Source organism: Chiloscyllium plagiosum, unplaced genomic scaffold (assembly GCF_037043375.1).
Source record: "Chiloscyllium plagiosum isolate Xiang-an unplaced genomic scaffold, Cpla_swu_hap1 HiC_scaffold_19, whole genome shotgun sequence".
Lineage (NCBI taxonomy): Eukaryota > Metazoa > Chordata > Chondrichthyes > Orectolobiformes > Hemiscylliidae > Chiloscyllium > Chiloscyllium plagiosum.
The window spans coordinates 42772483-42785446 of NW_028270157.1; the positions used below are offsets into that span (position 1 = coordinate 42772483).

General features: G+C 40.0%; 1 protein-coding gene across 2 annotated transcripts in view; it reads right to left on the minus strand.

Moving 5' to 3' along the window:
• Window positions 1–12964, minus strand: part of LOC122559629 (sodium- and chloride-dependent GABA transporter 1-like) — a 72892-nt gene that overhangs the window by 34354 nt on the left and 25574 nt on the right. For both annotated transcript variants that reach the window (XM_043709425.2, XM_043709427.2), the window contains 4 exons: window positions 11309–11418; window positions 9863–9995; window positions 3943–4077; window positions 1911–2014 (listed from right to left, as the gene is read on the minus strand). In XM_043709425.2, coding sequence (XP_043565360.1) covers window positions 1911–2014; window positions 3943–4077; window positions 9863–9995; window positions 11309–11418 — 482 coding nt within the window. The remainder of the gene's footprint in view (window positions 1–1910; window positions 2015–3942; window positions 4078–9862; window positions 9996–11308; window positions 11419–12964) is intronic.

The window sequence follows — 12964 nt, forward strand, 5'->3', positions numbered from 1 at the left end:
CTGGAACAGCACAGCAGGTCAGGCAGCATCCAGGGAACAGGAGATTCGACGTTTCGGGCACAGGCCCTTCTTCAGGAATGAGCAGAGAGTGTTCAGCAGGAGAAGATAAAAGGTAGGGAGGAGGGACTTGGAGGAGGGGAGTTGGAAATGTGATAGATGTGTAAGATGAGAACCTATCACATTTCCAACTCCCCTCCTCCAAGTCCCTCCTCCCTACCTTTTATCTTCTCCTGCTGAACACTCTCTGCTCATTCCTGAAGAAGGGCCTGTGCCCGAAACGTCGAATCTCCTGTTCCCTGGATGCTGCCTGACCTGCTGTGCTGTTCCAGCAATAAAGTTTCAACTTTGAACTCCCTGGCTCATACAGTGTTCTGTGCTCCAATTAACAAGCAGTAAACCTGCTCCGAGTTTCGATGAAGTCACATCAATCTGGAAACGTTGCTATGTTTACTCTCTATTGATGCTTCCAGACCTGCTGAGTTTCACCAGTACTTCCTGTTCTGTTCTAGGTCTCCAGCAACCACAACACTTTGCTTTTATACATCGTCTCATCTGTTCTTGAGCCAATCTTCTGAAAGATACATTCAATTATCTGGAAGATGACTTATGAAAGTGTGAAGTAACTGTAAAATATATTATTACCAGTGTTTTACAAATACTCTGTGATATGGAAAATAAACACTTCTACCTCAATTTTTTTTGTGTGTGTGAACACAGTCTGAGTTGTAAACTGAACTAGATATATGCCAGCACTTTGATAGCACTGGAGAAGGCTGATTAAAACAACTAGGTAAAAACAATTATTTTGTTTTAGTTATATGGCACACATATAAAATCTTGGTATTTACACTGGTATCTTAACTGACAGTGAGGACTGTACTCCATGTACACATCATTCCATGAACATAACCACAAACTAGAGAACAATCTCAAGGTGAGTATTTGGAATTTTTTTCTTTGCACTCATTCTACCAATAAGAGTCATGAATTGGAGATGCTGGTGTTGTACTGGGGTGTACAAAGATAAAAATCACACAACACCAGGTTATAGTCCAACAGGTTTACTTGGAAGCACACTAGCTTTCGGAGCGTCGTTCCTTCATCAGGTGGTTGATGAAGGGGCCTGATGAAGGAGCTACGTTCCGAAAGCTAGTGCTTCCAATTAAACCTGTTGGACTATAACCTGGTGTTGTGTGATTTTTAATTTTCTACCAATAAGTTCTGCTTTAGGAAAGAAATCAAACTTTCATCAACTTTCTCACTAACATAGGGAAGGGAAATTTATTTAACAAAATGATAGGGTATTTTAAAAAAAATATAAGGAGCGATTTATCAAATTTAAATTTATAGTACAATCATGTAAAAGTTATTTCACAATCACGTTCCTCATGAGAAGTTACCGTCACAGGGAGTAATTGTCAGAAAACCAGAATGACAATGCTGTAGCCTTGTCTCTGGCATACACTTTGTATGTATTCATAGCTTGCCACTGGGATCTCAGAATCATTATTTCTACCATGAAGGCTGTCAGCCTCTAATCTGAAGGGAAGGCATTACTTATCTCCTCAGGCTCAGAGTAAATAATGTGCTGTAAAGTTTGTAACAATAGCAGTAATTGGTTTTCAGTGCAAATCCAAAAGCAGTTTAGAATAAACTGCTACAAATATCACAATGACTGATCAATCAGTCTTTTTACTTTGTCCTGGCAGAAATTGAAAGCCCAATTTCTGTCTGTCTGGCCATTTTGCTGTGTCTGGACTCCATAACAATGTGGTAGGATGTTCCAACTCCATCAAATTATAATGTCATGAGGCACAGTCACATCAAAGGTTGTGAATTGGAAAGCATTCCTACTGGAATGGTCGCAGTTCTTTATTTCATCCTTAATCAAAATAATGTATATATTTTACCTGTAAACATTGTTGTGAAACATATTGTAACTGCCCAAAGCAATAAGTGATCCCAGACCCAGTCCATAAGAGAAAAAGATCTGTGTAGCTGCATCGAGCCAAACCTGCCCAAAAGCAGACACCATTAAAGTTGACCATTAAATGTATAGATGAGATTAGATTCAAACAATTCCATAAAGCAAAATATATTCATAAACAAGTCTACAAAGAAGATAACTTAAGGTAATGTGTTAATATGGCTAAGATGGCAATTGTCATTCGGGCTGTGACTTTTAGGCTGGCAGAGTCATTGGGCTACAAAGGATCTGTTTTGGGACCATTGCTGTTTGTCATTTTTATAAATGACCTGGAAGAGGGGTTAGAAGGTTGGGTGAGCAAGTTTGCGGATGATACGAAAGTCGGAGGAGTTGTTGACAGTGAGGAAGGATGTGGCAGGTTACAGCAGGATATAGAGAAGCTGCAGAGCTGGGCAGAAAGGTGGCAAATGGAATTCAATGTAGCTAAATGTGAGGTGATTCACTTTGGGAAGAATAACAAAAAGATGGGGTACTGGGCTAATGGTCGGATACTTGGTAGTGTGGATGAGCAGAGGGATCTTGGTGTCCATGTACACAGATCTCTGAAAGTTGCCACCCAGGTAAATAGTGCGGTGAAGAAGGCATATGGCGTACTGGCTTTTATTGGTAGAGGAATTGAGTTCCGGAGTCCTGAGGTCATGATGCAGTTGTATAAGACTCTGGTGCGGCCGCATCTGGAATATTGTGTGCAGTTTTGGTCGCCATACTATAGGAAGGATGTGGAGGCACTGGAACGGGTGCAGAGGAGGTTTACCAGGATGTTGCCTGGTATGGAAGGAAGATCGTATGAGGAAAGACTGAGACACTTGGGGCTGTTTTCATTAGAGAAAAGAAGGTTTAGGGGTGACTTGATTGAGGTGTACAAGATGATTAGGGGGTTAGATAGGGTTGACAGTGTGAACCTTTTCCCGCGTATGGAGTCAGGTATTACAAGGGGGCATAGCTTTAAATTAAGGGGGGGTAGATATAGGACTGAAGTTAGGGGTAGGTTCTTCACTCAGTGAGTCGTAAGTTCATGGAATGCCCTGCCAGCAGCAGTGGTGGACTCTCCCTCTTTATGGGCATTTAAGCGGGCATTGGATAGGTATATGGAGGATAGTGGGTTAGTATAGGTTAGGTGGGCTTGGATCGGCGCAACATCGAGGGCCAAAGGGCCTGTACTGCGCTGTATTCTTCTATGTTCTATGTTCTATGTTCTAAAGCTCCAAATGTGACTGAGACCTACTAATGTTGAAGGTAGTGGAGTGGGCAGTTGGAGTTGCAATCAGAAAGGTTGCTGAGGGGAATGGGAAGGGGAGGGATCTGGGTGGCAGTAAGTAGTACCTAAGGGAAAACTTCTGTTCATTCAAAACCAACAAAATTTATTCCAAACTTGGCTTTTCTGAGCCACTTTGGCTCTGCACAATGCACATTCCAATTGGTTCAAAACAAAAGTGGTTATCTTTGAAGATAACAGTCTCAACATTTCAAGAAAATATTTACTTTCTCTGTCAGATGTAGCAAAATAATTGTGAGCACATTTAGCAAGAAAATATTTATATAGTTTCACTGCATTAGTTATTCAAAGGAAATTTTAATCTATCATCACAAAGAAGTAGAGAAAGCTTCACTTTCCATCTAAACTGTTCATGAAGTCTTTAATGGGGAATAGACAGGTAATTAGTTTACTTCAAAACTAGCCCATATGTGAATTTCAAATTTAGTCTCCTTTAAAAAAAAGTACTCATTCACAGCTGAACTTTTACCGAATTTAAGGGAGTCTTAAATTTTGGAGTCCAGTCTGGAATTGATAAAATAAACATAGGAAGGAAAAAGAATCTAAACATTCTTATTTGATTCCAAGGGCAATTGAGCAGAAAATCCAATGAATGGTTACTCTACTATTAAATTTTGCTCTAGCTATCTATCATATTAAAGATATCTATAGTTAGATGGAAAATCCACATTATACGTACTTGAGAGTTTGAAAGCTTGTTGAAATTGGGTGTAATATAAAACAAAATCCCTTCCTTAGCTCCTGGGAGTGTCACTCCACGGAAGAATAAAATTATCAGCATGACATAAGGATACGTAGCAGAAAAATAGACGACCTGGAACAGGAGAAAGCAGGAAAAAGGACTGAATAAGACTCATGAATGTAAAATATGGCAGAACTTCTGTTGCAACAGAGACTATGGAGCAGTTTTTTTTATCTTCAGTTTGGAAACAGTTAATTGAGCCATCTTTTGACATCATGGTCCTGACTTTTAAAGGTCAGCATATCACTTAGAATTTTCATTCCAAAAGTTGAGTGGAGGTTACACTCAGGGCCGCTTTGTTCAGAGATACCCCTCAGGTAGCTACAAAGGTGGGAAAATGGTGAGGTTGCTGGGTTAGCTGGCCTCTCTCAATTTACTGGATATCTATCCAGTTCAATTCATAGTTATTGTGTCCTCTACCCCTCATATCTTACCCCTTCAAATAACATAGATGCCTCTTCCTCTTCCATGCTCTAACATGGGTTCCGTGTTCACCCCTACATGCCTCATCCTCCATATTTCCCATGATACTTCCACGATCCATAACTCCCTGCATTGACTATATCCACTCACCCAGTATCCACTCTGATGAGCAATCTAATGTTTTGCAAGTATTTGGAATTTTTATTAAAATATCAGGCATTCAACATGCTCTGTGAAGATAATGCTCCTTTACGTTATCCTAAAAATGTTAAAAATGTGAGCGACATTTCCATTGAAGGAACTATCAATCTTGTCCAAATAAACTTGGAAAAATCATTAATAATAAAAATCACTAATAATAGAACTCAAATGAACAGATGACCAGATAGTTGTTTTGCCAGAAGGTCTTATAATGAATGTACTGTTGTGCTGCATTGCAGACTGACAAACTGAGCCTAGCAAATATGATTCCCTAGTTGCTAAGGGGACTACTTGCTTTATTTGTTTTACAGCCATTTATGTTGTAATAACTGGATCTTATTTGAAGTAAATTTTCAATGCTTACATGTGTATTTGGACAATATTAAACGGTTCTTCATTGGCTGTGTTTGATTGACAGTGTTATACGAAGGTAAGAGAGACCAATTTCTTTGGAGAGTGAGAAATCTTGATTTTTTTTATTCATGAGTATATTCAAGACTTTCAAGTATGACTTCACGGCTCAATAGTTCAGTACCCAGTGAATATTATAAGAGTGCTTCAAAGGCTGAGTAAATGTCAGGATGTTAAATCAAAGTGTAAATCAATCCATTACATTGCAAATTATATGCAAACCTATGATCTGTAAATAGTACAGTAAGGAAAATTAGTAATTGATTTAAAATGTTTGTGGTATCTCTTATTTGTCTTAGTAGTGTTCTGAAATGACTTTTAACCATTTGCATGGGAATCAGTTATAATTTCCTTAAGAAAAATTACTGGTCTGTGTCACCTGACGACCCTTGATCTAGTAGTAGTACCAACAGGAAAGAAGGTAATGTATAATAGCAACGATGCCGGTGGACAAATGAGCTCCCACTGTAAATAATAGCAGGGGAGAGAAGAAAAACCATCTAGAAGGAGCTTCATATGTAACACGGTTAAATAGGACAAAAAGTGGAAAGTAGGTTTAGAGTAGAAAGTGTAAAATGGATGCTTTTATAGCTATGCTACAGTTTTGTAGTAATTGGGAAGATAAATAAAGAGTTCTCTTAATGGAGTCAGATAAATAGACACTGGGGAATCCATCTCATCAACAACTTCATAAACCCAACTAAGGAGTTTCTTCACAATTGTGTGATCAAAGTGACAAATCTCTCCTGGGAATCAGATGGAATGGAGCTATCATTGTCGGTGATTCAAGGAAAAAATTTCATTGACTGAGATAAGTGAGACATCGTATGTTTCAGAAGCAGAATTAGAAAGGCTGAGATTACACATATTGCCATATTTGTACAGAGAGTGACAAAAATGCTTTTACCTCAAGAGATAGTATTTATCCTATCAACTGTTCCATGTCTAATTTATAATTTCTACCAATCTTAATCTATTAATTGATGTTTAATTTGTGTATATTTGCATTTATATAGCAATAAAAGTTATGGAAAACAGAATTCTGTTAATAATGCCATCATTGGATGACATTCAGTAAACGTGGTCATTTTGGTTCATAGTTCCTCTGTTGGATCATAATGTAGGTGAAATAACTTCAGAGGCCAGTATCCTTGTCACCATGTCACCCTTCAATTACACGTGCAATAACTGACACTGGTCCGGTTTCCTCAGAGCCAGCTCTCAGACTCCCCTTAGCAACCAAGGAATCATATTTGCTAGGCTCAATTTGTCCATTAGCAATGGAGCACAACTATACATCCATTATAAGACCATCTGGCAAAATAATTATCTAGTCATCTGTTCATCTGAGTGACACTCATATTTATATCTGTCAGCAAAGGTTCCCTGATTGGACCAGATAAACAGCCCCAGTCAGGGAACTCATATTCTGAGGTCCACCTGGCTGACCTTGTTACAAATAGTACAATAGGAACAAAATAGTCCATTCAGCCCATTGAGCCTGCTCTGCATTTCAAACAACAAACGTAAGTTATTCACACATTGTGATCCCTGCACCATTTTTGGGGGGAACTACTACCCAATGTAACCCCCTGCATTTTGATCAACAGTTACAAACCTTCCAGGATCATACAGTATTAAAAGATTTATCACTCAGTCACTGTTACAATTAAAGTTGTACAAAAATTGGAGAAGCATTCAAAAACAGTGGGCCAACTTTTCTACTGGCAATATTTCTATGGAAAATATTCAGCCTGGAGTCCGGTTACTAGTGGTATGGCACAAGGATCTGTTTTGGGACCACTACTGTTTGTCATTTTTATAAATGACTTAAACACAGGCATAGGTGGATGGATTAGTAAATTTGCAGATGACACTAAAGTCAGTGGAGTAGTGGACATTGGGGAAAAATATTGCAGGTTGCAGGGGACTTAGATAAACTGCAGGATTGGGCTGAGAGGTGGCAAATGGAGTTCAATGCAGCTGAATGTGAGGTGATTCACTTGGGGAGAATAACAGGAAAGCAGTGTACTGGGTCAATGTAAAGATTCGTGGTAGTGTGGGTGTGCAGAGGGATCTTGGAGTCCATGTACATAGATCCCTGAAAGTTGACACCCAGGGTGATAGTGCTGTTAAGAAGGCATACGGTGTGTTAGGTTTCATTTGTAGGGGGAATGAGTTCCGGAGCAGCAATATTATGCTGCAATTATACGTACCGCTAGTGCAGCCACACTTGGAATATTGTGTACAGTTCTGGTTGCCATATTTCGGGAAGGATGTGGAAGCATTGGAAAAGGTGAAGAGGAGATTTATGAGGATGTTGCCTGGTCTGGAGGGAAGGTCTTATGAGGAAAGGCTGAGAGACTTAGGTCTGTTCTCATTGGAAAGAAGAAGGCTAAGAGGGGATTTGTTAGAGACATACTAGATGATCAGAGGATTAGATTGGGTAGACAGTGAAAGTTTTTTCCTAGGATGATGACGTCAGCTTGTACGAGGGGGCATAACTACAAATCGAAGGATGATAGATTTAAGACAGATGTCAGAGGCAGGTTCTTTACTCAGAGAGTGGTAAGGGCGTGAAATGCCCTACCTGCCAGTATAGTTAACTCAGCCACATTATGGAGATTTAAACAATCCTTGGATGAGCACATGGATGATGATGGGATAGTGTATGGGGACGAGCTGAGAATAGTTTACAGGTCAGTGCAACATCGAGGGCCAAAGGGCCTGTTCTGCTATGTTCATTTTCTAAGACAGTTGTTATTCCAGCATCAATGGGAATTGCAGATGGGGCCCTGTGGAATCCCCATTGCTGCAGACTCTGAAGGAATTATCTGGGAAATTAAGATACTGCTGAGCAATCCTCTTAGTCTGAAACTCTCCAGAAGTCTCCATTTAAATCAGAGATTTCAGATGGTTTCAATGAAATTAAGTAAAATAGTTACTCAGAAAAAGTGAGGCTATTAAATACACAGTTTAACGCGTAAGTAAGTTTTAAACAGGCTCTTTATGTACATTGCACACTCCCAACTGCACCTCCTCCAGGCTGCTTACATGCCCCAAACTCAATCTCCCTTCCACCAGCCGGATCTGATCCAACACTCAGCTCCACTCCAGGAATCAAACCCTCTTTCCCCCACCTAGATGTACCACAAGCTAATAGGACACCCTCCACCAGACCTGACCAGATTTGACCTAACAGCTTCTCTTACCTGACCTGACCTGGCCCCCCTGCGCTGCTCCCCACAGGATCAACCCACCTCTCTGCAACTCCACTAAACCCCTCCTTGACCAGATTTCTTCATCCTACTCAACCTGCCCAAAACACTGCAACAGCTAACTTGTCACTGTGCATTGTACTGATCTGGAACTTTACTCCTTAAGCAGCTAGCATCCGACTGACCTGCGTCAGATAGCTTGCCTAACTTGCATCCAACTCATCTGGCACCCTACTCACTGTCCACCTGCCATTTTATCTTGAAAACCTACCTGTCCCCCTACTGGCATCTCTCCCAACTGGCACCTTACTTACATGGCATCCTATCCCTCCCAGCCATCTGACACCCTGCCCTCCCTAAATTTGAACATCACACTCACCTTATGTACTTAAGGCTTGGCAGAAGCTGTCAAGGCGGTTGTCAGACCTGACTGCTGTGAAAAGGGGATATGGTTTACCTTTAGTCGACAGATATGTGCTATGAAAGAAATGTTGGAATGATGAATAGCTCCCCGTAGTTCAAGAATGTACTACCAAGGTACTAATAAAATGTCTTCTATTCCACCAGAAGCCTAAACACTCTGGACCATTGCTACACAACCATCAATGATGCCTACCACTCTATTCCCCATCTGCATTTTGGTAAATCAGACTAGGGCTGTGCTACTTCTCCCCGCTTACAAGCAGAAGCTGAAGCATGAGGATCTGGTACAGAAAGTCATATCGTGTTGGTCTGAGGTAATGGACGAGTTCCTCTATGACTGCTTGGAGTTGGTGTCCTCGTCCATATTCAACAACTCAGCAGCCAACTCAAATGAGTATTTCAGTACTGACGCAGACTTCATCAGTTAAAGTGTAGACAACTGTGTGCAAAAGAAGTTAATCCAAGTGTTCCCCAACTACAAACTATGGATGAACCAAAAGAGTTACTCCCTACTGAAGTCCAGGTCTGAGGTGTTCATCAGGTGACCCTGACTTATACAGGAGATCTAGGTACAATCTTCACAAAGCCATCAGGGATGCCAAGAGACAATACCAGGCTAAACGAGAGTTCCAGACTAACCACACAAACACACGTTTACTGTGGCAAGGTTTACACGATATAACTGATTACAAAGCAAAGTTGAATAGATTCATTGACAACAATGCATCCCTTCCCAATGAGCTAAATACATTCAAGGAGGTCAGTGAAATGATGTCACCTACGCTGACAACCTTGCATGCATCTGCACCACAGTTACCACCGCAGACGTCAGGTCGGACTTCTTGAGAGTGAACTTGTGTAAGGTGTGAGCTGTCTGGTTAGCATGCAATACAATACTTTTCACTGTATCTCGGTACATGTGACAATAATAATTCAAATCAAAACCATTACTGAGGGAGATCTTAATGGAATCTCCTCTTACAACGTGAAGTTCCCTTATGTCATCAGAAAGGAGGGCCAGAGTGGCAATCTACACAAGATTGCCGCTATCTGGAAAATCCAGCCTAATGTTTTTTTTCAAAGAACAACAAACCATCCACTGAACTTAGCTTCATTTAGTGATGACATCTATTTTGTTTTCTCTGAAGGGTAAATAAGGCATGAATTCTTTTTGGACATACCTTTCCTGTCCACTCCACTCCTTTCCAGATTGAGAAATAGACCAACAACCAAGAGAGGGCCAGTGTTCCAGCCAGAGGCCACCGAATGCTCCCTGGTTCATCTAAACCACTGGTAATTTGGTGCACATTTCGTCTGAAAATATATCAAAATATTTAATGTGATTCACTACCTCACATCAATAGATAATCTTTATCTCCATCTACAAATGGCTGTTTACAATTTTCAATCCAATTGGATTAAATTATTCACCATGAGTCTTCCCATTATTAAGACCTTTCATTTGTCACCATTTCTAGCTGGGTGAACAACGAAGGTGAAATATTTCTGAAATAGTTCCTAGCTGGATGAGATTCTATGGAGCCCTCAAGAGTGCAAAATAAAGTGGCCAGGTTGATTTAATTAGAGACAATACAAAATTTTCATTTCCTGATGGCAGTTAAGATGCAGAGATAAAATCAGATGAAGGATCTGAGGTCGGATCACTCGATCCAAAACATCAACTCTGGTTTTTCTCCGCAAAAGCTGTCAGCCTTGCTGAGCTTTTCCACCAATTTCGGTTTTTGTATCTCATTTACAACATCCACAGTTCTTTTGCTTTTTAAAAATCAGAAGCATGTTGTAACTTGCAAGCCTAACCCGGATTCTGGCGGGTTTGTATTTGTAATTGATTAGCACTGAGAATGTGACTCATTGTTGAGTGGGGAAGAGGAAGAAGAGGAAGAACTTAAATGGGGCACATTTCTGGTAATGGTCCCAAATGCTAAACTGTTGCACCCAACACACTGCATGAAAGAAGCCTATATGCACCACGTTCTCTTTTTCACAGAAAATTTTTACGTCCACTCACATTTTCCCATTGTGTGTGTGTATCTACGATCTACAACTGTGTGTATAAAGTTAGCATTAACATAGCTGAGCTATTTCACTTCAATCATGAGGTTTAGCCAACAAATTTAGAATAACTATTGTGGGATTCAAGGAGAGGAGTACTCCATCACGCAGTGCCTACTGCAGCCCAGGATCATTTAGCAGGTTTCTATTAAATGGTTCCTCCTCTTTTGTGACTGCTTTGTGCAATCATGCACAGTCTTACGTAAATAGTGACTGATACCTGAGGATGAAGCCCTTAAGCAGCTATTTAAGGATCTGAATAGGTCTAAAAATGGGCAGAATGTCCACCACATCCCCACTCCTGAAACTTCAGTAAGGTTGGGCCAGACAATAGGAAAGACACCTTGTGGATTTTATGTGCCTCCTCCTCCTTCAAACTCACCAAAGGAGGAAAGTGACATCCAGTTGCATGTATCTCATAAGCCATACATTTCACATTTTTACGATTTATCAACAGCTATTATGAATAGATAAAATCAATTACTATTAATCAATAATGATTACTAGAAGATAAAAATATCTCCATTTCAACAAACAGAATGAGCATCCCTTACTCCCAGAATTCTGTCACTGCACTGGTCATGTTACTGGTATCAAGCAGAGAGTAGTTAGAGAAACATACTTTTGTGTTCCATTCATTGTCACAGCTTTGCCAAGGAAGCTCCTGTAGAAAAAAAACACAAATCCATCAATCAATGTACATTAAAGAAGCAAAATGAAATTGAGTTGTTTTTTGGTTGTCTTTGGAATAACTTTGTAACTTTGAAGCTCCATCCTTAGTAGTGTAATCAATTATGACAACCTCAAAAATATCATTCAGAAGCAACAAATAAATTTCCTCATATTAACTGAAAATATCATTTTATCACTCCATCTCATCTGCCAACCAAACAGCTGTAGCAGCATCTTCTCACTCTAAAGTGGACGTTAGATTCCATAAGACAAAAATTTCCTCCAAATTACTTTTGGCAAAATCAAAATAGTTCCATGAATCGGACAGTAGTTAATGCCTGCAGCGGCCTTTGTCCACCAACCTCTTTTACTACATCTTAGGCTAACACTGTAGGCTATATCTGGAGATGGACAGAAGTTGTCATACTGAGGATGTTACTTTGGGCTTTCTCTCAAACCTTTATTCTTTTACCCAGACCATCTTTGTCCATTTCCACATGAGCACTCATTATCTATACTGCTAACTGTATTCAGTATTTTGTAATTCAGCTTATCTTAAAGCTTCTTAGTGAATCATTCTAAAACCACTCATAACAAATCAAACCTTATTGACAATATTGCATCCTGTATTCTCAACAGTAGTCTGCAATCCCATCACTTCTATCTCCCTTGACCACTCAGGAAGGATTTACCCCACCTCTAGATTATACGGACATCTCAGTGAAAGTCCAGGCTCAGGTATACCCTTGAGTTGGGCCTTGCTGAATAGTTGTAGTATTTAAATAAATGGGATGAAATGTCAGTGTAGCTCTCTCCTTCCTCATTATAATAGGTCTTGGCACTTACTGTAGGAACAGGACAAGCTAGATTTAAAAATAAGCTTCCTGCACATATTACATCAAATATTTTCAAATCAAATATATTGGTTTTTTTTTCCCAAAAATTGAAGAGCATGCCTCAAAAACACAATAAAGATCCCCTAAAAATGCACGGTTAAAAACGTTCTTAGCTTGATACAGTAAAGAGCCATTTACAATGGACTTTCCAACAGATGGAAATACCAAGACTTATTTTGCTCTCTGGCTCTATGCCTAACATGGTATGTATATTGTAGGTATCAAGGTTATTTGAATTGTTTTGAAACAGCTAAATGTGGGACATGATGTATGGAGACAAGTTGAATTTTATTCCAGAATGTGTAATATCAGAGATTTAATTTTTTTTAACATATTTTATGTATCAAACATATGTTTGAGTAATGTGAGTCGTGACATTGTTTGGAAGGGGAGGGGAAACAAGAATCCCCCACTAGGGAGCGGAGGAAGGAATTAGAATCTGGACACTACCAGGCTTGAGAGGTCAATAAGAATGGGCCTCTGCTGCTGGGGTTATAAGACAAACTGGATTGCCACAAACAGCAGTGGTTCCAGCTACAGCACAGTTTGAGAGAGCTGTGTGTTAGACCAGACAGGAGGAAAATACTGGTTGGCACTTCACAGCCATCCTCTGCAGCTCTTCAGTATTACCAATCACCTAAA